The sequence below is a fragment of the Podarcis tiliguerta genome (assembly GCF_965153285.1).
Source record: "Podarcis tiliguerta genome assembly, chromosome: 10".
Classification (NCBI taxonomy): Eukaryota; Metazoa; Chordata; class Lepidosauria; order Squamata; family Lacertidae; genus Podarcis; species Podarcis tiliguerta.
Window position 1 is genome coordinate 19086833 of NC_139543.1, and position 25120 is coordinate 19111952.

A 25120-nucleotide genomic window follows, 5' to 3' on the forward strand; every position below is an offset into this window, starting at 1 on the left:
TATGGTTTAATTCATGTTCTGCTCCCATTGGTTTTAATTGTGGTAAGGGGGTGTTCTGTAGTATCTTGTAGTATTTAATATATTTACTGATTATTGTTTTTTACCCTGCCTCCCCCTCCCCACTGAAATCGATTCTGCCCTTGAAAAAAATGAACAGAAACCCCCCCTGAGAGTGAAACTTGATGCTGCAATATTGGATGTTCAGCACTGATGAGGTAGATCTTGTTTAAAGCATATATATATATTTACAGTAGTTGGAATATTGATATTTATTTTTGCAATGCCTTGGATAAAAACACTTTAAACAATACTGAGTACAGATGTTATTCTCATAGAAACTTCTTATTTCAAAACAAGTGTATTTCAATTTCCCACAAAAGTTAAAACTGCATGCAGAGATATGGTTACTCACTTAGGATGCATGGGATAATATATCAGAAGTTTTTTTGTTTTTTGTTAAAATTAAAAACAGGTACTGAACTACATCATTTTAACAATGCAATTACACAGAACTAGAAAACTGACTTTGTAGTAAAATATAAAAATCTACAATTATAAATATAAATTTGGTCCATGGAATCCACTCTAGAAATATTTACAGTAAGTATCAGCTATTCTAAATGCCTACCAAAAGTTTTAAAATGTTGAATATTACAGAGAAGAGAATTATATTTACATTCTACCATATTAAAAGTTAGATTTCTAGCAAATGTAAGGAATCCTATAAATAACAGCAAGTAAAGGGATACTGAAACATGACATTTGTTGCTAGGAACTTTAGCATCTATAGTTATGATTTAAAAAATAATTTAAAATTAAACCAAAGAAATTAGAAACTATTACTGTAAAAGAGACCACAGTTTCATTCTTAGAAACACAGTATAGTTCAATCAAATTAGTCCAAACATAACAAAATGCATTACAATGAGTCTTTCAAAAAGGCACACATAGTTAATGATATAAGTTCAGTAATAGAGCCATTTGTAACAAGAGTTTCTTTTGAACAAGGGAAATAAAAAGATTATCGAATAGCTGGACGTTTCTTCCAACCCCACCTCACCCTCACTGCCCCACACAATTTTTAAAAATTAAAAGCAACAGTAGTGAAATCTCCAGCTCTTGATAACCATTGCCATGTTCTGTTCATAGTCAAACTAAAGATTCCAAGCTTTCCGCCGCGTTGCCGTCTGGTAAAGCTGAACCATTACTGTCTATAGATACTGAAGGGTTTTCTTCTTGCCTTGAGCTAACAAGACTGAGAATAGTTTTGTAGAGGAACTGATACTGGTCCTAAAAGGGGGTGGGGCAAAGTAGAAGGTTAGTGTGGTTGCTCCAAACAATAAGAATCACACACCGCATTTGCAAGCTCAGCTGGTGAGCGGTGGTCGTATTTTAGCCAAAATAGGGTGAACATAACGAGAGCCTGCTGGATGAGGCCAGTATTCTGCTCTCATATTGGCCAGCCTGTGTGGGAAACCCGGAAGCAGGGCCTGAGTACAGTCGTACCTGGGATCCTGAACGCCTTGCAAGTTGAACGTTTTGGCTCCTGAACGCTGCAAACCCGGAAGTGACTGTTCTGGTTTGCGAACATTCTTTGGAACCTGAACATCCAATGCGGCTTCCATGGCTTCAGATTGGCTACAGGAGCTTCCTGCAGCCAATCGGAAGCTGCACTTTGGTTTCCAAAGTCGAACGGCCTTCCGGAACGGATTCCGTTTGACTTCCGAGGAACCACTGTCCATGACAACTCTCCCTCCTAAGGTTACCAGCAACTGGCATTCAGAAACATATTGTCTGTGAGAGAGAATGGGGTGCTCAGGGAACCCCAAATATTGCAGAAAAACACACACAAAACCTTTATGGAAAGCCTTTTTAGATGATGCCTCAGGTATGCAATTCCTTCTCATCTGAGATATGACTGGCAGAAACTCCTTACGAATTTTGAACAGGCCCTTGCTAGATATTGGTCTCTGTGAAGCCAGATATTTTATTCCTGCTGCTTCACTAGACATGTTGTATTTTAACCTCTGTGTAACTGACTCTGGATTGCTATGGCAAGGAAGAGTGGTTTAAGAATGTTTCCCTGAATTAGAATGACATGGGGACCTTAAAACACCTTTCCAAGTCATTACCATATTTTTCGTCCCATAGGACGCACCTAGTTTTTTGGGGGGGAAATAAAGGAAAAACATTTCCCCTTTATTTCCCCCCCAAAAGCAGGTCGGGGAAACCGAACCAGGTCGAGGAACAGCGGGGTGGCGGTGCTGCGCCTCCCTGCTGTCCCCCGAGCTTGTGGGGCTGACCAATGTCTGCCCGGCGCGAGGGGCGCTCTGCTTTCAGGGCGCCCGACACTCCGGGAAGGAGGCTGCTATCCGCAGCCTAGACATCCCTGCGGGAGCCTAGGGTGTGGATGTGTTCCCGAAGCGCCGGGCGCTCTGCTTTCAGGGCGCCGGACGCTCCGGGAAGCAGGCTGCTATCCACAGCCTGGACATCCCTGCGGGACCTCCCGCAGGGCTGCCTAGGCTGCGGATTTCTTCCTGAAGCCTGGAGAGCGAGAGGGGTCGGTGCGCACCGACCCCTCTCGCTCTCCAGGCTTCAGCGAAAGCCTGCATTCGCCCCATAGGACGCACACACATTTCCCCTTCATTTTTGGAGGGGGGAAAGTGCGTCCTATAGGGCAAAAAATACAGTAAATGCTATACTGGGAGGCTGGCTAGCAAAGCAAAATAAGATGGTAGCTGCTGAAGTATATATCCAACCTTTATGTAATTCTTCATATTACCTGAGGAATTATATAACACTCAGTTACCACAGTTTTAACCCTATTTTTTATAGAGCCATTATGTGGTGGTTAGAGTGTTGAAATAGGACTTAGGATACCAGGGTTCAAATCCTAGCTTAGCTATGAAGCTTGCTGAATTGAGTCATTCAAAATCTCTCAGCCTCACCTACCTCAGAGTTTTCGTGTGGATAACATATGGGGAAAAAGAACTGTATACCCCACACCCATGAGCTCTTTGGAGAAGAGGTGGGATATAAATGTAATACAGTGGTAAGTAAAAATAAAAAGCATATAATGTGATTCTTTTCCTTGATGGGAATTTCATAACACATAAGAAAATTGTGCCAGATATTTATTTATTTACTTACAATGTCTGTGAAGACTCCAGGCCTCATCAGATTTATCATCTTAGCTACGTGATAAACATCCACACAGTTTTCATTTTCTAGCTGATGCATTAGCGTCGTTAATGCACAGAAGGTACCTGCTGTCACTCCTCCATGCCTTTGAGGGTAAAAAAATTTACAAAATACACATGCAGAAATGGTCATTTTCTACACTTAAAGTAAGCAAGAAAAAGAGAGACTTGATTTATTTCCTAAACAATGGTGCACATCTGACCACTAAAACATGTTAATTTATAAATAAGAGTATTTATATTGTTTCATTCTTACAACCAGTGTTTGCACCTATTTGTCGCAATGTATACATATTGCACGCCTTCCTTTTTTACCTAGGGAGGGAATGTTTTTAAATATTCCCCATACAAGGTCTTTTGACCAGCAGTGATGGAATGTGTCTACTGGAGCCTAGAAGACTTCTGGATCTGAGGCAGGAAGGCATGGTTAACATCTTGCTGAGTTTATAGTTTTATAAAGAATATAACATTTGGGTGTTTCTGTCACCCAAAAATATAGGTTTGGTAAATCTGCGGTTGCTGTGTGAAACACACACAGAGATGCAGTGGTACCTCGGGTTACAAACTCTGCTAACCCAGAAGTAGTACCTCAGGTTAAGAACGGTTTCAGGTTAAGAACGGACCTCCAGAACGAATTAAGTTCTTAACCTGAGGTACCACTGTAATAGGATTTCAGCAACTGCAGCAGGTCAATACTTACTCATCATGCACAATCATGGGTCCATCTCTGTTAGAAGTTTCTTCTTTGATGACATTTATGAGTTCAAATGTTTTACTAATAGGACTGTCTGGATTTGGCCATTTTGGACACTGAAAATGCCTCACTTCAAGCACATAATCATCCTAAATGGGGAAAAAGAGACACAGAATTCATACCTTCAACTGATTCTTGTTCTGTGTATTTATTGATAAAAAGGCATGTATTGAGCCAGCTGTCACATATCCAGCTTTCAGCTCTCATGATCTTATGCTTTCAAAGATGTCAGTCTACGTGTCTGCTCATAAATTTGCCTCTCCCTCACCTGTGGGCCAATGGCCCACAAAAAAGAGGGTTTTTTTTGGGGGGGGGGGAATTGCCATGAGCAGAATGGATTATTTTTATTTCTCGGTTTGTTTGGACTGAAAATCCAAATCAAGGAATATGTATCTTCATAATGGCATCATCCTGAATAGCAAAGTGACTTAAAGTCGCTAGCAAATATAATCCTTGGGAGGGTTCAAGACTAATTGAGATGGATGGTGTCCATAGTCTTATTGTGCCTTTTGCAATAATACAGAGATAAAAGCCAATCTGACAAGATAGAATTACTAACTTTTTCATCATTGGATTATTTTATTAGCAGAAACTGCTATAGCATGTTTTACATACATGCACTTTACTCAAGTCCCTCATGAAAACAAAAAAAGGTGTTTGGGTGTGAGTGTTTTTGGTTTGTTTACTTTTTGAAAAAAATTTAACTCTGCAATTTACTCTGGGGTATGTTTTTTAGTTAGCAATTCAGATCACAGTTTTGTCGTTGTTGTTTAGTCATTTAGTCTCCATCTATAAGGCATGGTATCAAGAGTACCTGTGTAGCTTCTAAAATGAAATCCTGGATTATAAGCTTCTCTTCATTTGACAAGCATTTGTGTTCTTCGGAAATCAGGCTGACTTTAAAGCTCTCACAATTTATAGGGTCTTCTTTGTTTGGCCAGTATACAAATTCATCTTCAGCCTGCTAAAAGAAAAAGAAACACTTCTAAATAGTGCTATTTTTCTAGAAAAGAGATGCTGGAACTCACCACAAACACCTCCTTGTTGGTGGGCAATGGAGCCCACCTGAGAGGTGCCAGAACTTAGTTCTGGCTGGGGGGGGGGGGGACATGCTTCTAAACAAACTCCAAATTAGTTATAAACTATAGCTATATCCCTCCTGCCAACCTAGCAGTTCGAAAGCACGTCAAAGTGCAAGTACATAAATAGGTACCACTCCGGCGGGAAGGTAAATGGCATTTCCGTGCGCTGCTCTGGTTCGCCAGAAGCAGCTTAGTCATGCTGGCCACATGACCCGGAAGCTGTACACCAGCTCCCTCAGCCAATAAAGCGAGATGAGCGCCGCAACCCCAGAGTCGGTCACAACTGGACCTAATGGTCACGGGTCCCTTTACCTTTTTATAGCTATATCCAGTTGTTTTGTGAAGCAAAAAAAATACATAGTGCTAATGATGTGTATGCCTTACTTAAACTTAACTGAAATTATTAAACATGCAAGTAATGCTATGCTAAAACCATGGTCTTCCCGTTTCTTCGCAAAACTCCCCATTCCTCATTTCATATTTTTTTAAAAATCAAGTCATCCTTAAATGCGAAGGAATGACTTTCCAATCCAAAGCTATTCCTATGGATGTCCAGAACACACACAGTTTAGGTCTAAAGTCTTCAGAATTCCTTCATTTTAATACTGGTTCCTTATTAGAATTATCACTGCTTTGAGAATATTCTCACAGCACACAAATTAAATCACTAATCACCAACTACCTCTTTATTTTATTTTCATATTCTTAATGTCAAAATAATTAGTTGATGAATGGTAACTATAAGAAAAGATGAAATCCCATGTTCTGTGTTTCTTGCTGAACTAAAAGCAGTGCTATAAAGTGAAGTATTTAACTCTTACCATATTCTGACTATCTGGAAGCATGACAATTATCTGAGCATTGTGGTCCCATATCATTCTCCAGAAATCTTTGATAGTATGTAGTAGAGGATGCTGGGTAATAATGTATTCATTACTTTGATAATAACCCTGCAAAACAAATACATTCAGCGAGGTTACCCTGTTCCTATCACGAAATAATAACAACAACAATAATAATAATAATAACAAATCAGCCTACTTCTCACAAATACAAGATGAGGTTTAAACCCGTGCTATGTTTTTCCACATCAGTTCTACACATAGAGAGTTCTTCTCTTCATGGCATCATCCTAGGACATAGCTAGAATTTTAGCTTAGTTTACCAACTTGTTTTTATATATTTGCTTGTTTAGCTTCCTAGGAGCCCTTTCAGCTTACAGGTGACATATAAATAAATACTACTCCTCTGCAAATAGAAGGCACTCATTTTATTATGCAAGCTGGCCATTGCCTTCATTTCACTAGCTTAGTTTAGAAACTGTTTAGAAGCTGTTTTTCCTATGCTAACAAATATTCTCAGGTTTCATTCCTTAGCAGATGGAAAAATAATATATTTTTATATTAATCTTACTTAGCTGCACTACAGGCAAGTGGAACTGGCTAGCACAACAGAGGCCTTGTTTCTGGATTGAATGTTCCTCCTTCCTTTCATAAATTTCTACACTTAGAAAACCATATGCAAAATTGAGGAGTTATAGATTAACGATGTCCCTGATATGCTCAGTCTTTCTTTTTGGAGCTTAATTTGGTGGCATTGATAATGGTTGGCTAGCATAGCAATGCTAAAGAATTACGTCGGAACTAGAAATCAGTGCAATTAGCAGGACACAGGGATAGGCATAGTTATCAAAAACATTTGGGAGCATTTCTGTGTTATCTTCTATGTCCACACTCCACACAAAAGCAGTGGCATCGCAACGGGGGCATCACACCCCGAGTTCCATGCCTGCGGGGGTTCCATGCCTGCAGGGGATTGCGGTGGTGCAAGCAGCCATCGCGCCGCCGTAGCTGCCTTTGGAAGATTCTCTGTTCGCGGCTGCAGTCGCGAGCAGAGGATCCCAGCGCTGGCAGCAAACCACTAAGTACAGCACATGTGCAGTGTGACACGCATGCGTTGTACGTAGCGCCGCCGCACATGCGCTGTATAGCGGTTTGCTCCAGCGCTGTACGGAGGGTGCCAGGATCTCTCCATCACTGCTACAGCTGTGTTCGCGGCTGCAGCGGTGACTGAGGGATCCCAGCACCGTCCATACGGCACTGGAGTGGTGCTGGCGGCAAACCGCTCTACGGCACATGTGCGGCGTCGCTACGTGCAGCACATGCGCTGTATGTAGCGACACCCCACATGTGCCCCACTTTGTGACGCCCGCCCCGGGTGTCACGATGCCTTCCTTCGCCCCTGCACAAAAGCCATGTGCAGAGTGCAATCACCCAAGCCTTCTCCAGGAAGCTGGCAAAAATACGCAGATGATTTCAAATTACAGTATAATTTAGGAAGAAACTCTCTCACCATAATATAGGAAGCGTTGATGTAGTCTGTGCCTTCACCAGACAATGATGGAATACCAACTCTAGATCTTTCCACTGTAAAACAAAAGCGAGAGCCATTTTACTTTCTCTAGCTTACATGCAAATTCTTTGTACAGATTCTGTATTTCTTCAAATCAAGAGATCTGGGAGAACCACCGACTTAATGCCAAGGGAGAGACATTACCCATTACCCAGCTGCTCTGCCATTGTGTACGAAAGGGAAATGCCACAGGTCTTTTCCTCCCTTCTGTCTGGGCAATGATGAAAGGCAAAGGGCACATATAAATTATCCTGCTCCTGTTGTAGGCTTTCAATCTTATAGCAGTAGCACAGGATTAAGCGATGGAAAACAGCTCTTGAGCCACTCAAGAAATTTATGGACTTTAGTTTTAGTGGGACTGTTCTTTCTGGCCCATCAGAATTATGTGAATCCCATGCAATGTCATTCATGTGGAACTGTTCCCCAATGCAATTGTGACTCTTGGAATCACACTGTCACAAACTATGAACAAAGAGGCTTTATTATGACTTACATTACATTGTCTGAGCTGTATAGGAAGCAAAAACAACTTGCCGAATGGTGCTATACCCATATTATGTATTTTTCATCAGCCACCGACACAATAGGCTGCACGCTGAATCAGGTCTAAGTGAACTTATAAAATGTGGAACTACACCATAATTAATCTGGGTCACCAAGCAGCACATATTTTAGTATGTCAGTTATTCAGCTACAGACATCAAAAGGTAGAAGCTGCAACAAAGCAGTATTTATTCTCTCTGAAGTTCCCAATGTCATTTATGGATGGTCACTGTGACATATAAAATATTAGGCTTAAGTGGCTTATTGGTTTAATTTTGTAGGCAAACTCAAGGTATTCTCAACAAACCTACCAGGAATTATGGATGAGGTCCTGTTCTTTTCTCTGTTACACTGTTTCAGTGCAGTAGAATAATCACACTGCTGTATATTAGATTGGCTCAGAAGCTGAAGACGAAATGAAGAAAAAGAACAGAGTTTTGGGTTGTGTGAATCACAAGAAATATACATGCAAGTGTGGTTCAGGCCAGGACTACATATATTTATTAGGCTACACTGGCCAATGACCCCAGCTCTCATACCAGTTTATAGGATTACTTATATTGCAAATTCAGCCAATTAATTTTCTTTATTAATGGAACTTTTAGAATCACGTCTTTGTTTTCAACATGCTGTAACAAAAACAATTAAAATTAGTTATAAAACCCTGCAAAAACAGTAGCAGCTTAGCACATCCTAATAGATTTCAGTCATCAAATGCCTTGGAAAACGCAGTTACATTTTAATCTGGCGTTGGAATCCCATTAAAATTAGAACATGGCATGGCTCCAGGGAAAGAAAATTACATAGGGATGGATCCATCACTGAGAAGGTACAATCCCACATCACTAACCAGCATACAACAGCCACTTGTGAGGTGTAATCCTGTGTCACTAACCAGTAGAGAACAGCCACTAATTAAAGAGACAGAGAGAAGGGCCTTTCCCACCAACCTCAGTCAGATGATATAAGAAATACTTTGACAAATACTTGCATCCCAGGCCATGCAGAGCTCTGAATAATGGGTGTTCTATGGCATGATTCACATGCTGAATTCTACACTAGCAGCAGTTTCTGGCCAGTCTTTCAGGGAAACACAGCACAAAAGAGCATTGCAGTATTCCGAATAGGAGGTTACCAGAGTATGCAGTACTGTGGCCAGGCTCTTCCAGTCCAGGAATGGCCATAGATGGGACACAAGTCATAGCTGGTCTCCTTGCCAAAGAAATTGCCTGGGGCTCAAGTGGCAGTGCTGAATCTAGAACAAGACTATGAACCTGCTCCATCAAAGGTGAGTTTTAGCTTCAGGCTGTTGGCCATCATCAAACTCATTAAAACAGTCCTACGATTCAAATGCCATATAGACATTTTTGTGCAGCATCGGTTGTCCTGAATCCTTGAAATCAAAGGGGTCTCACCTTGAATTGTTTCTCTAATCTTGTATTTCCCATTGGTCCAGGTATTAAGAGTGAATTAACATAAGCATGAATGTGGTTTTCAGGTACTTCTGTTTCTTTGCTAAGTATGGCCTCCACAAGTGCATCATGAATAAAGACATACTGTTCCTATTTTAAAAGAAAAAGTAAAGAAAGACATTAGCAAATCATTTCAGTTTTATTATTACAGTGGTACCTCGGGTTACATACGCTTCAGGTTACACACTCCACTAACCCAGAAATAGTGCTTCAAGTTAAGAACTTTGCTTCAGGATAAGAACTGAAATTGGGCTCTGGCGGTGTGGCAGCAGCAGGGGGCCCCATTAGCTAAAGTGGTGCTTCAGGTTAAGAACAGTTTCAGGTTAAGAACGGACCTCTGGAACGAATTAAGTACTTAACCCGAGGTACCACTGTAGTTATTGCCACGCAAAAGCCAGCTAACTTTGCCTGCGTATGGTACAGGTTAACCACCAAAACCAGAATAGATCTTGCTAAGGATGTACAAATATTATCCAAAAGGCAGAAACTTGTCATCCCCATGATACAAATATCATCATTTTATTTTGTATGCTGCCTTTCCACAGTTAAAACAATGCTCAAGGTGGCTTACAACACGACAAGATTTACAAAATTACAACCAAAGCAAAGTAATCATAAAAATAAATGAAACACATAAAAACCTACATAACCAAACTGAACAATTTCCACATAAAAATAAAACTACAAAGAATTAATATCAATAACAGCAGCAAAAACTCCCCACAGAACTTCCCCCCAAAATGCCTCAGTCCTTGTTGGGCAGCAGCAGCAGAAGTCTTTAAGACGCCTGTCAGGCCCCACCCTAGGCCAGGCAGAGAGAGGCAAGGAACAGGACCCACAGGCTCTCAGCAGTTATACAGATTTCTATACTATTTGTAAAGGGTAAAGGGGACCCCTGACCATTAGGTCCAGTTGTTGCTGACTCTGGGGTTGCAGAGCTCATCTCGCTTTATTGGCCATGGGAGCTGGCGTACAGCTTCTGGGTCATGTGGCCAGCATGACTTGAGCCGCTTCTGGCGAACCAGAGCAGCGCACGGAAACGGCGTTTACCTTCCCGCCGGAGTGGTACCTATTTATCTACTTGCACTTTGACGTGCTTTTGAACTGCTAGATTGGCAGGAGCAGGACCGAGCACTGGGAGCTCACCCCATCACGGGGATTCGAACCGCCAACCTTCTGATTGGCAAGTCCTAGGCTCTGTGGTTTAACCCACAGTGCCACCCGCTTTGTACACAAGTATTAAGAATTATGCTAATCCCTTCCATTCTATGATTCTCTGTTGAGATTCCTGCATTGCAGACAGTTGGAGTAGATGAGTGTTGGGAGTCTGTTCTAACCCTACAATTCTTTGATTCTATTTGAAAAGCATCAACTCTGAAGGTGCTGCAGTTTGATCCACTCCCAGGGTGGATCCGCATGCCAACGTTTCCTATTTCTAATCTCCCAAATTACTCTAAAATTCATAAGAAGTTTACTGGAAATGAAATAATGTATGGAAACAATACGTTGGCAACTAGGAAGCACTTTTCCTCGAGGTAGAGAACAGTAAACAACTTTTTTTTTATTGGTCTTTTGGAAGCTGTGGTTTAAATTAGTACCAGAGAGTTCTATTAAGTTTGTTTCTCGATCTGTTTTAAAATCTTGTAAGAGGTTTTGTGACACTAAGAACACACTTTTTCTTACCTCCGTCTGCACCAAATAGTTCCTTTGCGTCCGTATGTGCTTCAGGAATCCAAATATGTTGACAGTCCCTTCGTGCTGAATCTGCTGAAGCATACTATCTAATACTATGTATGTGCCCGTCCTTCCAACACCAGCACTGTTAAACATTGGAAACAAAATGAATAAATCTGAATCTAAGAAACAGCAAAAGTACAGCAGCTCAGAGCCATCCGTTCATGGAAACACAGCCAGATATGGATTAAATAAGTTTGGTATTATTTATAGGTAAAAAAGGTAAAGGACCCCTGGATGTTTAAGTCCACTCAAAGGTGACTATGGTGTTGTGGCACTCATATTGTTTTCAGGCTGAGGGAGCCAGCGTTTGTCCACAGACAGCTTTCTGGGTCATGTGGCCAGCATGACTAAACCGCTACTGGCGCAACGGAACACCGTGATGGAAATCGGAATGCACAGAAACACCGTTTACCTTCCCACCACAGTGGTACCTATTTATCTACTTGCACTGGTGTGCTTTCAAACAGCTAGGTTGGCAGGAGCTGGGACAGAGCAACGGGAGCTCATTCCATCACAGGGATTCAAACCGCCGACCTTTTGATCAGCAAGCCCAAGAGGCTCAGTGGTATGCTTACAAAACTCATACCAGGAAACAATTCTGAACATTATGGTTCAAAGATTGCTTTGTTAAATGTTCTTAACTGATCGAGGAAGCCACCTTTGTGGAAGATCTACATGCATACATGTGTTCATAGGAAGCTCTTGATTTGAGACATGATAGGTCCAGAAAACATTCATTCAGTCTTTATTCTTGGAAATAATGTGAGCAGTAATTGCTTTGGTAAAAACAACAGACCTGCAATGAACCACAACTGGTCCTACAGCATGACGTTTAGCATACGATGCCTTTCGGACAAAGGTGAGCACAGGCAAAGTATATTCAGGAACACCCATATCAGGCCACTGAGTATAGTGATACTGAGAAACTACACGACCACAAGGCCTTCCTTTTTGGGAACCCTAAAATGACAATAATTAGCGAGAAATGCATATTTTAAAAAAGAAAGAAATACAAACATTATTTTTTAATTGCCCAAACAATGAATTTTCAAATTCTATGTTGGGGAAGAGACAGAAAGCCACTGCATCTGATATGAATATATAAAATTATACAGAGGATCAGGACATGGATGATAGAGAGGAAATTTTATTTCTATACCACCCTCCTGCCATCGTAAAAAATACAGTGAATAGTCAAAACATCTAAAAATTAAGAAACTAGATAAGGATATAACAAAGCAGCATAATAGAGAACTGTAGTAATAATGACAACAACAAATTTATTCATATGCTGCCCATCTGACTGGGTTGCCCCAGTCAATCTGGATGGCTTCCAACAAATTATAACACAGTAAGTCATCAAACATTAAAAACTTCCCTATAGAGGTCTGCCTTCAGATGTCTTCTAAAAGTCAGATATTGGTTTATTTTATTGACATTTAATGGGCTTTCCACAGGGTGGATACGACTACCAAGAAGGCCCTCTGCCTGGTTCCCTGTAACCACACTTGTCACAGTAAAGGAACCGCCAGAAGTCAAATGTGCAGGCAAAGAAATTGGCTTAATATTAACGTTGGGGGGCCCTAAGTTCAGCAACTGAGGTGCTGCCACTAAAAAAGCTCCGTAGTAAGTTGCTAATCAGGTGTGGCCTTAGAAAATAATTTCCTGTGAACATCATTATAATATAATGAACTTTTCTGCTTACTTTAAGCCCAGAAGCCAATGAGAATTTTACTGGTAAGTTGACTCCCTTGCATCAATAAAAACAATTGTGTCTCACAATGGTATACAAAACATTTTTTATTTCTTCCTGTATCAAAGTTACTATTTAGTGTTGCCACCTACCTTTTTCACCTTGGTATTCCTAATAGTAAAATTCCTCACAGTGTAATAGGCAAGTACATGAATGCTCTTTTGAGTGACTAGAAAGTTTCCATATTCTTCACTACCATCAGCAGGCCAGTATTGGTCACATTTTCTCTGACAGCCAAAGGAATATACAGTGTTAAAACAATGTTTTATCATTTCATACATTAAGTGGGGTGTAATAAATAAAAAAGACTGCAATCCTAACTCCATGTACCTGGATGTAAGCCCCACTGAATTCAGCTGGACTTGCTCCTGAGTAGACATGGTTAGGAATACATTGGAAGTATTTTTTAATCAATAATATGGCTAGGACAGGGGGGGGGAAACACTTTTTTTTTGTCCCCACCAGCTAATCCCAGGTCCCCAGGCTGCTCAGACTTGCTATTTATATACAAAGAATATATATATTGTTTGCATCCCTTAGTACCATTATTCATAGTATTGAATTGAATCTTGCAGTACAATACTGTGAATATTTTCTCAGAAATGAGTCCCAATTTGTTCAATGAGGATAATTCTCATGAAAGTGTATAGGTTTACAACCTCAGTGCATTAACTAGATTCACAGAGAGAAATGTGCTATATAAAAGGAAAATGTTTATAAAGAATGTTTATACCCTTCCTTTCTCCACCAGGTTAGTTATCATTACAATGACTTCCACATTATGTTCCCAGATCATTCTCCAGAAATCTTCTGCTGTTGATTTTAAAGGCCCTTGGGCTGCAATATATGCTTTTGGTCTGTTGTAGCCCTGTGGAAAGGAAAAGAAAAGTGTCCATTAATATATAGCAGAATAAAAGGGAAAGAACTATCAATTGATTGCAAGGAAGACATGAAACTAGTCCACAGAGACCTAGTGATACGTCTCCTTGCAGCAGTTCACATAAAGGTAGCTTGTCACTGGAAGAGATTAAGAGCTGTTCGACAGTGGAACAGACTCCTACAAGAGGTTGGGGGGGCTCCTTCCTTGGAGGTTTTTAAGCAGAGGTTGGAGGGCTATCTGTCGTGTATTTGAGATTCCTGCATTGCAGGGAGTTGAACTAGATGACCCCCAGGGTCCTTTCAAACTCTATAATTTTTTGATTCTATGGTCCTAACATTCATTTCAGGGCTGATGCCAGTGAAACAATGTTCAGGATGCTACAGGCTGCATTGCGAGGGACTCTTAATGAAATCCCGAGTTCCATATGCACTGCATAAAGGTGAACAGGTTCAACCTGTGGTCAACCAGATGTTGGTGATTGGATAGCTCCGTTGGTAGAGCGTGAGACTCTTAATCCCAGGGTGATAGGTTTGAGCCCCATGTTGGGTGAATGATTCTTGCATCCTAGTGGGTTGGATTATATGACCCTTGTGGCCCCTTCCAACTTTACAACTCTATGATTCTATGGTTGGATTCCAACACCCGTCAGCCCTAGGTTGCATGGCCAGTTTCTAAAGCCAGTCTTGATCTATTCTACCTAGCCTATAACTTAACAGAACTCCATCATTCTACCTCCTCCAACCACCCCATTGCCAATCTGGCATTGCTCTCTTTCGGTTCCAATGGTGGAAAACAAAATGTCCCTCTCATCTGCTGCTGCTACACCCAAAGTCCTGCTCTAGTGGCTTGAAAGAACAACCCTAACACAAGCTCATAGTGAAGGAGGACAGTGAAATAGGAAGGTGAACTTACATCTACGTAGTTGGCATTAATGTAGTCAGTAACTTTTCCATCCTTGTCTGCAAGTTGTGCAAGTTTAACTCTGCTATGATCATCTAAATTGAGGAAGAACATTGGAATAAACAGCTTTCAGAATAGTGGTTTTCATTCTTTGAAAGTAAACATCCAAAGTTAAAGTCAACATTGATAGCTGAAGCTACTTCAGTCTCCACATGCTGCTTTCCCACTTACATCCCTCCAGTACAGGAGTGGCACTGCATGTCAGCTGCATTCTCAGTGTTGTAGAACTCAACAGATATTGGGTTGGTTCTGCCTGTCATTGGCTCTGGTACGACCCTGTGTTCCACCCTACCAGTTCCAACGGGCACCAGCCACCATCTGCAATACAGTTGTACCTTGGAAGTCGAACGGAATCCATTCCGGAAGTCCATTCGACTTCCGAAACATTCAACTTCCAAAGCATGGCTTATGATTGGCTGCAGGAAGCTCCTGCAGCCAATCACAAGCCGTGGAAGCCCCATCGGACATTCAGCTTCCAAAAGAACGTTCAAAAACCAGAACACTCACTTCCGGTTTTCGATCGTTTGGGAGCCGAAACATACGAGTTCTGGGGCATTCGAGAACCAAGGTACGATTTTATTTGGACAGAAATGAGATTCTGAAAGCCCATCTGGTTATGACATGTAACTATTTGCCCATGTCTCAGCTGCATTGGGAAAACTGTTTTTCAATATGGGTTTATTCCATTTATTTTGGTTCCATTTTTTCACCTTTACACAGGCAGTATCTGTTATGTGAGGCGCATGTGCATGTCCAGCCAGCCCGCTCATCCCAGAGCAACGCATGCAGAAGATCTTGTTTTGAGTGCAAATACTCTGAATGTTTGGCCTTTTGGAAGAGTGGAGCAACTGAATGCATGGGTGAGATTTGCACACAGGCCTTCTATAACAGGCAGGGTTAAACTTTCGTAATATGGCGCCCGATGTGTGGCCAAAATTTGGAGCACCCAAAGAATGATTCTCCTCAATTATGGATCTTCTCAATTTTGTTTCCCCTCGGCTCAGCACCCTAATGTGGGGGAACTGCCCACCCCAGCATTGGCCTAAATCCAGCACTGCAATATGCACTGGCTGGTTTACCAATGTCCAATCCTGGGATATAGTTCCAAACAGCAAATTTGTATCTTCATGTAAACCCTTGATTTTATTTCATGACTTCTGGCTCTTAAAGAAGATAAGGCATCATTATGTCAAACTGAAGAGGGATTAACTTGGAAAATGAAGGTACTGTCTCTTCCCTTATCCTTTCCTTAAAAAAATGTTTCTTTGATATTTCACATTGGCCTTGTTAGGTGAAACTTAGCAATATTTTTTTAAAGCACCAAAATATTCTAGCTCATCACCCTCTGCAGCTTAAAACAACTACTGTATATTTATTTAGTTATACCTATGTCTTATAACTCACTTGTTTCATTCTAGTGATTTATTACAGATATTGAGGCTGTATGGAGGAGTGCCCATGGATCAGAAAAGGATTCCCTATACACTTCACTATAGGGGTCTGTTCTGAACATTCAAAGGGATACATGCTTATTGTTGAAATGGATGGGAAAGCTCTGTAAATGTAGGAGATCCTTGAATACATTTTCATGGGCCCTCAATAGTATCTGAAAGAACTCAGTATACCTGGAGCACTCAAGGGGCTCTGGAACATACCAAGTATTTGAGCTCTTGACATATGTGTACAAATGGAGGAGGAGGAGGAGTATTTATACCCCACACACCTGGCTGGGTTGCCCCAGATGTATGCAGTTACTTACAGGCAACAATATTTATGTATCTATTCTTATTCTTGTTGTCCGGATGATTAGAGCTGTCTGAAGTGATGCCCAGATCAACTGTGCAGCTCTGGATTTCCTGAAAATAGAAAGTGAGAACATTCTGTTGAATACACAAATCTATCTGCGTGCATGGCCCCACCCCACAAAATATACAACGCATGTTGCAACTATGTCTTTTCTAAAAGAAGGTATGTTGAAAGAATTCCTTACCTGGTAAAACTCTTTCAGTGTCTAATGAAGAAATGAATGCAAAAAAAAGGTAAAAATAAATTCCACAGCACACAACAAATGAGTAAATGTTTATATAGTACAAATACAATGGAAAGCAATCATGGCTATGAGATAAATATACACATATATACACATTCATAATAGGACACAGCTGAGTATATCTAATTTGCAGCATGCAAGTAAAAGAAATTAAAATAGAAATATAATTTCAGTAGCTAGAGAGATAATTTACCTGCCACTGAGGTAAATAGCAAGCCACCCACTGATTGTAATGAATCAGAATGGCTGATTCAATACACAGGCTGTCAATAATTAACCATAGATCGTTGTAGTATTATAATCCACAAAAAGTGGTTTGTGGACACAACCAACTTATTTGTTTTACAAATAAAACTATTAATAATGATAACTTCCCCCATTAGAAACATGCAAATATTCAATCATGCACAAAAGAGCTAAAATATATGAATTGCAAATGAAGTTAAGTTCGGTTTTAGTGATGCAAGGCACAGAAATTAGGTGTTAAATGAAATTACTTTTAACACTTTCTTATAGCACTATATCCATCATGTATTAATCACAGAGTTATCACATTCAATTATCTTTGGGCCACTGGGACTGTCAAACAAACAAACAAACAAACAAACTGAAAACATGATTAAAGTCTCACAATCGGCGTTGAACAGTTTCCCCAATATCTTTCTGAATTTGTCAAATTAGTGAAAAACTTAACCATTCCATTTTGATTAAAGGCCTGTTCAGAAGATGTATTCCATCTATATTTAGAACACGTTCAAATTTTATACACAAGTGTAAAAAGAAAATGGCTTGCATTTTCTGCTTTTGTAATTATTGTATAATGTGTGAAGTGGGAACTCAGTATCTCCTGACATGAGATCAGTGGCGTAGCGTGGGGGGTGCAGGGGGGGCCGGCCGCACCGGGCGCAACATCTGGGGGGGGGGGCGCGCTCGCACTCGCAGCTCTCTGCCCCTACCTGGCTCACTCACTCTCTCTCACTGCAGTGCTGGCTGTGCGAATCCGATCCGAGCCGCCGGGTCGCCACCCACTGTGGAGGGGAGGGTGCCAGGCGTGCGGTGCGGTGCGGAGAGAGAGGGACTATCTGGGGGAGGGACAGTGCAGCGGGGGGGGGGCGCAAATTACTTGCCTTGCCCCGGGTTAGGGGGCACAAATTACTTGCCTTGCCCCGGGTGCTGACAACCCACGCTACGCCACTGCATGAGATGCATATGCTGAGTTGCAGATTATAGAGCCTTAGAATTTACCAGAAGAGAGCTTTAGGAGTTCACACACTGAACAGAAAATGTAAGCCACACATAATTCCTTGCACTTCTTTGGCTAGTTCTTCTGTTTATTGCTTGATATATGTCCCTGAGTTACTGTACTTCTGAAGCTCTCAAGGTGTAGGGGTTCCCCATTGTCAGCTACACAAATGGTGCTCATGTACATTGAAAGTTTGGGTCTCCCCTTTTCATAGCCACACATGAGAAAGCCATGTTCTGAAGAACATATACTCAACAATCCTATCTGTAAAGATGATACACTTTGTGGTCATGCATAAAATCTGACAGGGGTGAAAGAAGTATCTTCCAAAAATATTAGTGCATATTTCCTCTACCAATCACATGGAACTTCTACTACCATAGTCACATGAACACCTATAATTATAACGGAACGTTCAAAACATGTACCAGATTCTCATTTTAATAGGAAAACATTTCATACCTCAAATTCTTCAGCAAACCCATTACTGGTATGCAAGTCTGCAACGTGTTTTGGAAACTGCTTTGTTGGGATTGCTCCAACATCATCTTAAAGATGAATTTTCAGAGAGCAGATGGGGGAGAGAGAGAAATATAATTCAAAGCCCATGCAGTAGACAACGTTTCTGCATTTCTCCCAACTGTATTATGGCAGAGTAAAACATGCAAAATATTCACGTATTCTTATTAATTCAGCACACGGTAGTGTCCCACAACCCTGCTTCACACAACTAAGAACGGAGCTGGAAGTGTGAGATACCAGAAATAGAAAAATAGTAGTGGGTGGAATGTTGTACTTCGGTCTACTCACAACCCTGCTGTGAATTGCTATTCTGTTTTTGGATTGCTACCCCTCTTGGCTCAGTGATGTATCGTTTTTCATTTGGAGCCATACAGTCATTGCGGAGGGTGAAGGTATTGGCTGAGATGATGCAGCAGGTCAAATACTCAAGGAATCCTCCATCCAGGAGCACTCTTAAGAAGGATTGCTTATATTAGTCGAAAACCTTGTTATGAATGAGGGCTGTTGGGTGCCCTTCATCTCCCCCTTCCAGCTGTGTTAAGTTTCTTCCCCCTTCACATACATGCATAGCCAAGATGCCTACTTTAAAAGGTGCATAAGGATAAGGAGGTCATCAACCCCCAAACAAAACGACAACAACCATGCCTTTATATGCACTACAGTGTGGCGATAAATCCTGATTGTTCTCAAGTTATCCCGCAGTCTCACATTGGCTTTGCAAAGTTCCATTTCATTTTGTCTATTCAGCTACTGGAGAACTGATAGGACATTGAGGAAAATTCAGAATGTCCATCACAGGAAGCTCCATACCAACTGATATCGAAAGAGAATTTCTAGGAATACCAATGGATTGAATTGAACTTAATAATAATAATAACAATAATAATGAATTTTATTTATACCCTGCCCTCCCCAGCCAAGGCTGGGCTCAGGGCAGCTAACAACCAATAATAAAAACAAGTTGATTTAAATACAACTTAAAAATAAGATTTAAATACAACAGTAAAACATCAAAACATTAAAATGCAGCCTCATTACGGGAGGAGAGAGGAAAAAAGAAAGAGGGGGAGGGAATCAAATTGACTCCAAGCCAAAGGCCAGGCAGAACAACTCTTACAGGCCCTGCGGAAAGAGATCAGATCCTGCAGGGCCCTGGTCTCATGAGGCAGAGCGTTCCACCGGGCCGGAGCCAATGCTGAAAAGGCCCTGGGCTCTGGTTGAGTCTAATCTAACTTCCTTAGGGCCCAGGACCTCTAGGGTGTTACTATTTATGGACCTTAAGGTGGTGCCCCATGGTTATATTGGCTTCACTTGCAAGCTGGTTTTCTGATGAAAACTCTACCCAGAAGATCACACATTCAAATTATTTTTCATTGTAAGCATGTATGTACATATGCATATTTTACTCTAATGAACAGTGTTCTCTTCCCCACAAGTGAACGTGCATAATACCCAAGGAGGGGGCAGTTGGTTTGGCACCTGAGACATAAAATCCCACAAGCACCTCTTTCTCCCTGGCACCAAAAGTACAATAACACCAATTTAAAATAACTAACAATTTCCTTTCCTTTCATGACACCTGTAACCAGCTGCTTAAGGCAGCCACCTCACTCTGCCTAATGGTAGGGCTGGAAATGAACAGCATGTGTTGACCCTGAGCATTGTAAAGTATCAGCAGATTTTCAGGAGTAAATCATATAATTCTTAATCAAGGCCTTGTTCCAGAGATAATGATCACTTACTGGTCCAATCAAGAGGAAGCCAGGCATTCATAAATGCCATTGAAATCAATGGGGACTTCAGAGCTCTTAAATGTGCACTGAAGTTCCTCTGACTATAACTGAACTTGCAGCCTGATTGTAGCATGTTTACTTGGCAACCTCATTGGAGTCATATTTTCACACACTGCAGCCAGAGCTTTCAGGACATCATTTTATATTTTAGAACACAATTCGTTTTAGGTACAGAAAACATGCATTAAGCATAATCTTAAATAGACACAGCTGCGTACAGAATCTGAAAATGTTCTACTCAAAACAGGTTAAAGTAGTAAACATATGCATTGATTCAGTGGCGTAGCCTGGGGGGTGCAGGGGGGGCCGGCCGCACCAGGTGCAACATCGGGGGGGGGGGCGCTCGCACTCGCTCTCTGCCCCTACCTGGCTCACTCACTCTCTCTCACTGCAGTGCTGGCTGTGCGAATCCGATCCGAGCCGCCGGGTCGCCGCCCACTGTGGAGGGGAGGGTGCCAGGCGTGCGGTGCGGTGCAGAGAGAGAGCGAGGGACTATCTGGGGGAGGGACAGTGCAGCGGGGGTGGGGGGGTGCAAATTACTTGCCTTGCAAATTACTTGACAACCCACGCTACGCCACTGCATTGATTAACTGGTGAAGGCCACACTGTATCAAGCACCTTTGCCTCTGGAACACAATACATTTCCTCAAAGGTATTTTCAAAAGAATTCTACTGATTACTCATGCAGAATTGGGCTGTCTGGGGGCTCCTGGAGGGCCATGGTTAGGCACAGAAGAGCAAGATGAAGCTTCAGTATCATCCAACAGGTATCTTATTATTTCACACTATGGAATTTCCAAAGTGTGTCATGTGATGAGGAAATGTCAGGCAAGCTGCATAAGCTTCCATCAGCAGATGTTCAATCATCTACGACACCTATTATTTCTTAGGCTTCAGTTACCAATAATTCGTTAATTTGTATTGGGATCCATCTGTTCTTTTTACTTGAATGGATCTGAATGCACAAATTGAATTAGCTATTCAAGCTTACATAAAATTGTGCAAATGGGCAACACTAACTTCAAACTTTGGAGAAGGAAACGGTTGTTACAAATGTGCTTTCAAATCAAATTAGGCTGAAATCCTACGCATGTTGTTACAGAGAAGCTTGGTTCATCTGGAACTCTGCACATGACTCAGAACTATGTGTTGATTGACTCAGAACTATGTATTTATTCTAGCTTTGTTCTGTGTAAGGACTGTGGTGCCATTGCAAAATAACAAGGTTTAAGATGAATCACATCTCATAGACTGTGTACCACACTGGGCACTTAAAGCATTCTTATACCATAGAGAAACCTGGGCGTAGCAGCTTGTTAAGAATGCTGTCAGTTCAGCATCCTTAACTATGGTTCTCATGGTTTTTTTTTGGGGGGGGGGATTCCATGACTTTAAACCTATAGTGCTTTAAACCTATAGTGCTGACACAGCATGAGTGAACAGCCATAATGGACAACACAATAGGTGAAAGCCTATTTATTTACTTCTGTATCTGCTGCATTTATATCCAAAGAGCTCAGTGCTGAATATACCATTCACCACCACTATTTTAACTAGTCTCTGAAATATTTGCCATATCCGATGCAGCTGGCACCTTCATTATACAGCTTTCGGCAATGCTGAAGGTGTGCCTCTTTACCTTGGCTTTTGACACTTGTGATGTAGCTAGATAAATGTGCCATAGATGCCAGTACACACACACATATGCCCCCCCCCACATGTCATGGTACTCCTTACTGGTTAGAAGTCTCTCATTTCATCTTCTGTACTGGTCATTTAAAAGTCTCAGCTCATCAGATAACTGCCCATGAAGTCATTATGGCTTCTTTAAAGGTAAAGGGACTCCTGACCGTTAAGTCCAGTCGCGGACAACTCTGGTGTTGTGGCACTCATCTAGCTTTACTGGCCGAGGGAGCTGGTGTTTGTCCGCAGACAGCTTCTGGGTCATGTGGCCAGCATGACTAAACTGCTTCTGGTGAACCAGAGCAGTGCACGGAATTTCCCTTTAGTTCCCACCAGAGCAGTACCTATTTATTTACTTGCACTTTGACGTGCTTTCGAACTGCTAGGTTGGCAGGAGCAGGGACAGAGCAACGGGAGCTCACACCATCGCGGGGATTCGAACCGCCAACCTTCTGATTGGGAAGCCCTAGGCTCTGTGGTTTAGACCACAGCGCCACCTGCGTCCCTATGGCTTCTTTAGATGTCTCATGAAAAGGAGAATAGTAACTGTACACATCTTAGGCTCTACAAATGGCAGAAGTTTACACTAAAAAAAAAAAGAAAGCTAGGGATCTGGGGTTGACTCCCCCACCCCCAGATGCCCAAACATAGAACACAACCAAAGACCGATCCCAATAGCTAAGAGCACTGGTTGCCCATCTACATGGACCATAGCTTCTCACATATCCTCCTTCTGGTAAGAGAAGCAACCATTAATTTACCATTACTAAAAGATTCATACACGATAAACTCATTGGGTGGGGGGAATTAACTACAGACTTAACCAAATTACCTGACACAGGGAAGACTGGTGCCGGAGGAGTAGATATCACACGAGGGGATGTGTTATCTTCTAAATAAAAGTGTGCTGTTTGGAAACATTTCCTAAAAGAAAGAAACAAACATTTAGCTACCTAAAGCATTCTGAGATGCCTTTTAGAACTGTTTCAAAAGTTCTCTTTTTTAATGTTACAGAAACACTTGAAAAGCTTACATCTACTAATAGCTAAATAATCATTGTGGACTTTCTTGCATCTCAGGGTAATAGCACTTGGGGAATGCTGCAACCAAGGCAAGCATATGTAGGTCTCCTTGATTTTATTGAGAGGTTATTATTTTTATTTATTTGGAAAACTGTATTTATAAACCTCCAATCATTACAAATTACCAAAATGGTATATGGTGTATATATAAGAATAAAAATACAAGTAAAAGCAGATAAAACAGTTCTGAAATTAACCAGTTAACTAGACACAGAAAATGATGAGCCCCAAAAGTACGCAGCCTTGGCTGGATCATGCCCTTCAGTTCATTATATGAATAGATGGTACAGTCATTCCTAATTGGAATGGTTTTTACCTGAAGAAGATGCAGAAGATATAGCAGGCATCTGTCATAGTGAAGTATTCAAAGGTGCAAATCTGAAGCAGGTATAACTGTTTATGTCATACCAGGTTTCAGTGGTACCGATTCAAGTGCTAGGCAATTGCTCTCTTTAATATTGTAGCTGCTAGCATACACCTTTTTATACCACTGTGAGAAACCAGCTTCCCCAGAGACAACAAATTTGAATGAAAAAGCAGAAAGCTATGAAGAGGAAAATATAGAAGCTTGTAGTGGGAAAGGATAATTAAGCACCAGTCCACTCTACTGTGATATATCTCATCCACATAAGTTGCTACATTGCAGAGTGTGTAGTATGTAAATGTTAACCAATGAAGGGAGTGAGGTTTTGGAATCAAAATATTTACTGAGCATCACAATATTAGTTGAATCCTCTTTCATTCTCCAGATGTGAAGATAATAGGAACGACATCTGGTAAGAGACTACTATAAGCAATTCAAAAGACTGTAATAATCATCTTCAGCTTTACACAATGCAGCATTTTCTTAATTAAAAAAAAACTATCTTCAGATAATTAAGCTTGCTAATAACACTTTATATGGGTCATTTGCTTTGTTTGAAGTATTATTCACAATTGATTAACTTTAAAATGAGGTAGCTGCATGAGGGGAGGGGGACAGAAGTATAATGTTACATTTATCACTTTCTACTTTATGCCAACTATACCTAAATTTCCTTTTTTGCTTTCTTTGCCATTTTGTGGAACTTTTAGGCTGACCCACAAATCAATTAAATGAAACACTTAGCTTTATAAGCTGCTGTAGTTTGATTTGAATATATAACTATTGCTTACTTTAACAACTTAGATCAGACTGAAAGTCATTGTTCCTTTGGCTTTGCTTCAACAGTCTTCATGCCATGGCATAAAGGAAATAACCTGATAAATTACTACCCTGCTATGCTAATGAAAAAGAAAGTAATAAAAGTACATATATAGCAGCTTAAGTGCATTGCAAATATTATTTAAGTGATCAAGGAGGTGGTTTCAGAAGTCCCAAATTTTTCTTTTGCTGTAATCAGCTCAAACAGATGTACACATCTGCAACTTTCTCAATCCAATCTCTGCACCTGGCTGTAAATGTTTTTGCCACATTAAACCATTTTAGCAGACACAGTAATTGTTATGGTACTTGTCAGGGTTGAGAGGACTTTTCAGAATGTTTTCTTCAAACCTAATTTACAAATTCTGTTCACTAGGAAGCCACATACTTAATGCATTTGGAATGAATCAAAGGGATCTGAGCAGGAGTGGGAAACCTGATTTGGCAAGTGGACTATAGCCTAACCCAGGCTTCCTCAAACTTGGCCCTCCAGATGTTTTTGGCCTACAACTCCCATGATCCCTAGTTAGCAGGACCAGTGGTCAGGGATGATGGGAATTGTAGTTTCAAAAACATCTGGAGGGCTGAGGTTGAGGAAGCCTGTCCTAACCTTCCCTACCTGTTGAAGTCCCAAGTCTGAACGGTGGGTGGGGATGCTCACCTATCAATCGCCTGATGTCAATGATGTCAGATGATCATTAAAGTGCCACACAAGGCTTGCAGAGAGCTCTGCACACTGCTTTTAAAGTGCTGCTGATCAGCAAGCTTAAT

The 25120-nt window shown here is 41.2% G+C and overlaps 1 protein-coding gene across 6 annotated transcripts in view; it reads right to left on the bottom strand.

Annotated features, from left to right (window-relative positions):
• Positions 1–254: 254 nt before the first annotated feature.
• Positions 255–25120, bottom strand: part of PTPRZ1 (protein tyrosine phosphatase receptor type Z1) — a 103615-nt gene continuing 78749 nt past the window's right edge. For 2 of the 6 annotated variants that reach the window (XM_083399217.1, XM_083399220.1), the window contains exons 14-30: positions 22917–23008; positions 18549–18634; positions 16784–16804; positions 16553–16649; positions 14746–14828; positions 13687–13821; positions 13046–13180; positions 11997–12160; positions 11147–11282; positions 9407–9553; positions 8303–8396; positions 7389–7462; positions 5858–5986; positions 4769–4915; positions 3901–4043; positions 3151–3286; positions 255–1290 (exon numbers count right to left, since the gene is read on the bottom strand). In XM_083399217.1, coding sequence (XP_083255343.1) covers positions 1150–1290; positions 3151–3286; positions 3901–4043; positions 4769–4915; positions 5858–5986; positions 7389–7462; positions 8303–8396; positions 9407–9553; positions 11147–11282; positions 11997–12160; positions 13046–13180; positions 13687–13821; positions 14746–14828; positions 16553–16649; positions 16784–16804; positions 18549–18634; positions 22917–23008 — 1960 coding nt within the window. In that variant the 3' untranslated portion in view covers positions 255–1149. Of the gene's footprint in view, positions 1291–3150; positions 3287–3900; positions 4044–4768; positions 4919–5857; positions 5987–7388; positions 7463–8302; positions 8397–9406; positions 9554–11146; positions 11283–11996; positions 12161–13045; positions 13181–13686; positions 13822–14745; positions 14829–16552; positions 16650–16783; positions 16805–18548; positions 18635–22916; positions 23009–25120 lie in introns of all 6 variants that reach the window. The other 4 variants (XM_083399219.1, XM_083399221.1, XM_083399216.1 and 1 more) reach the window with 3 other exon arrangements.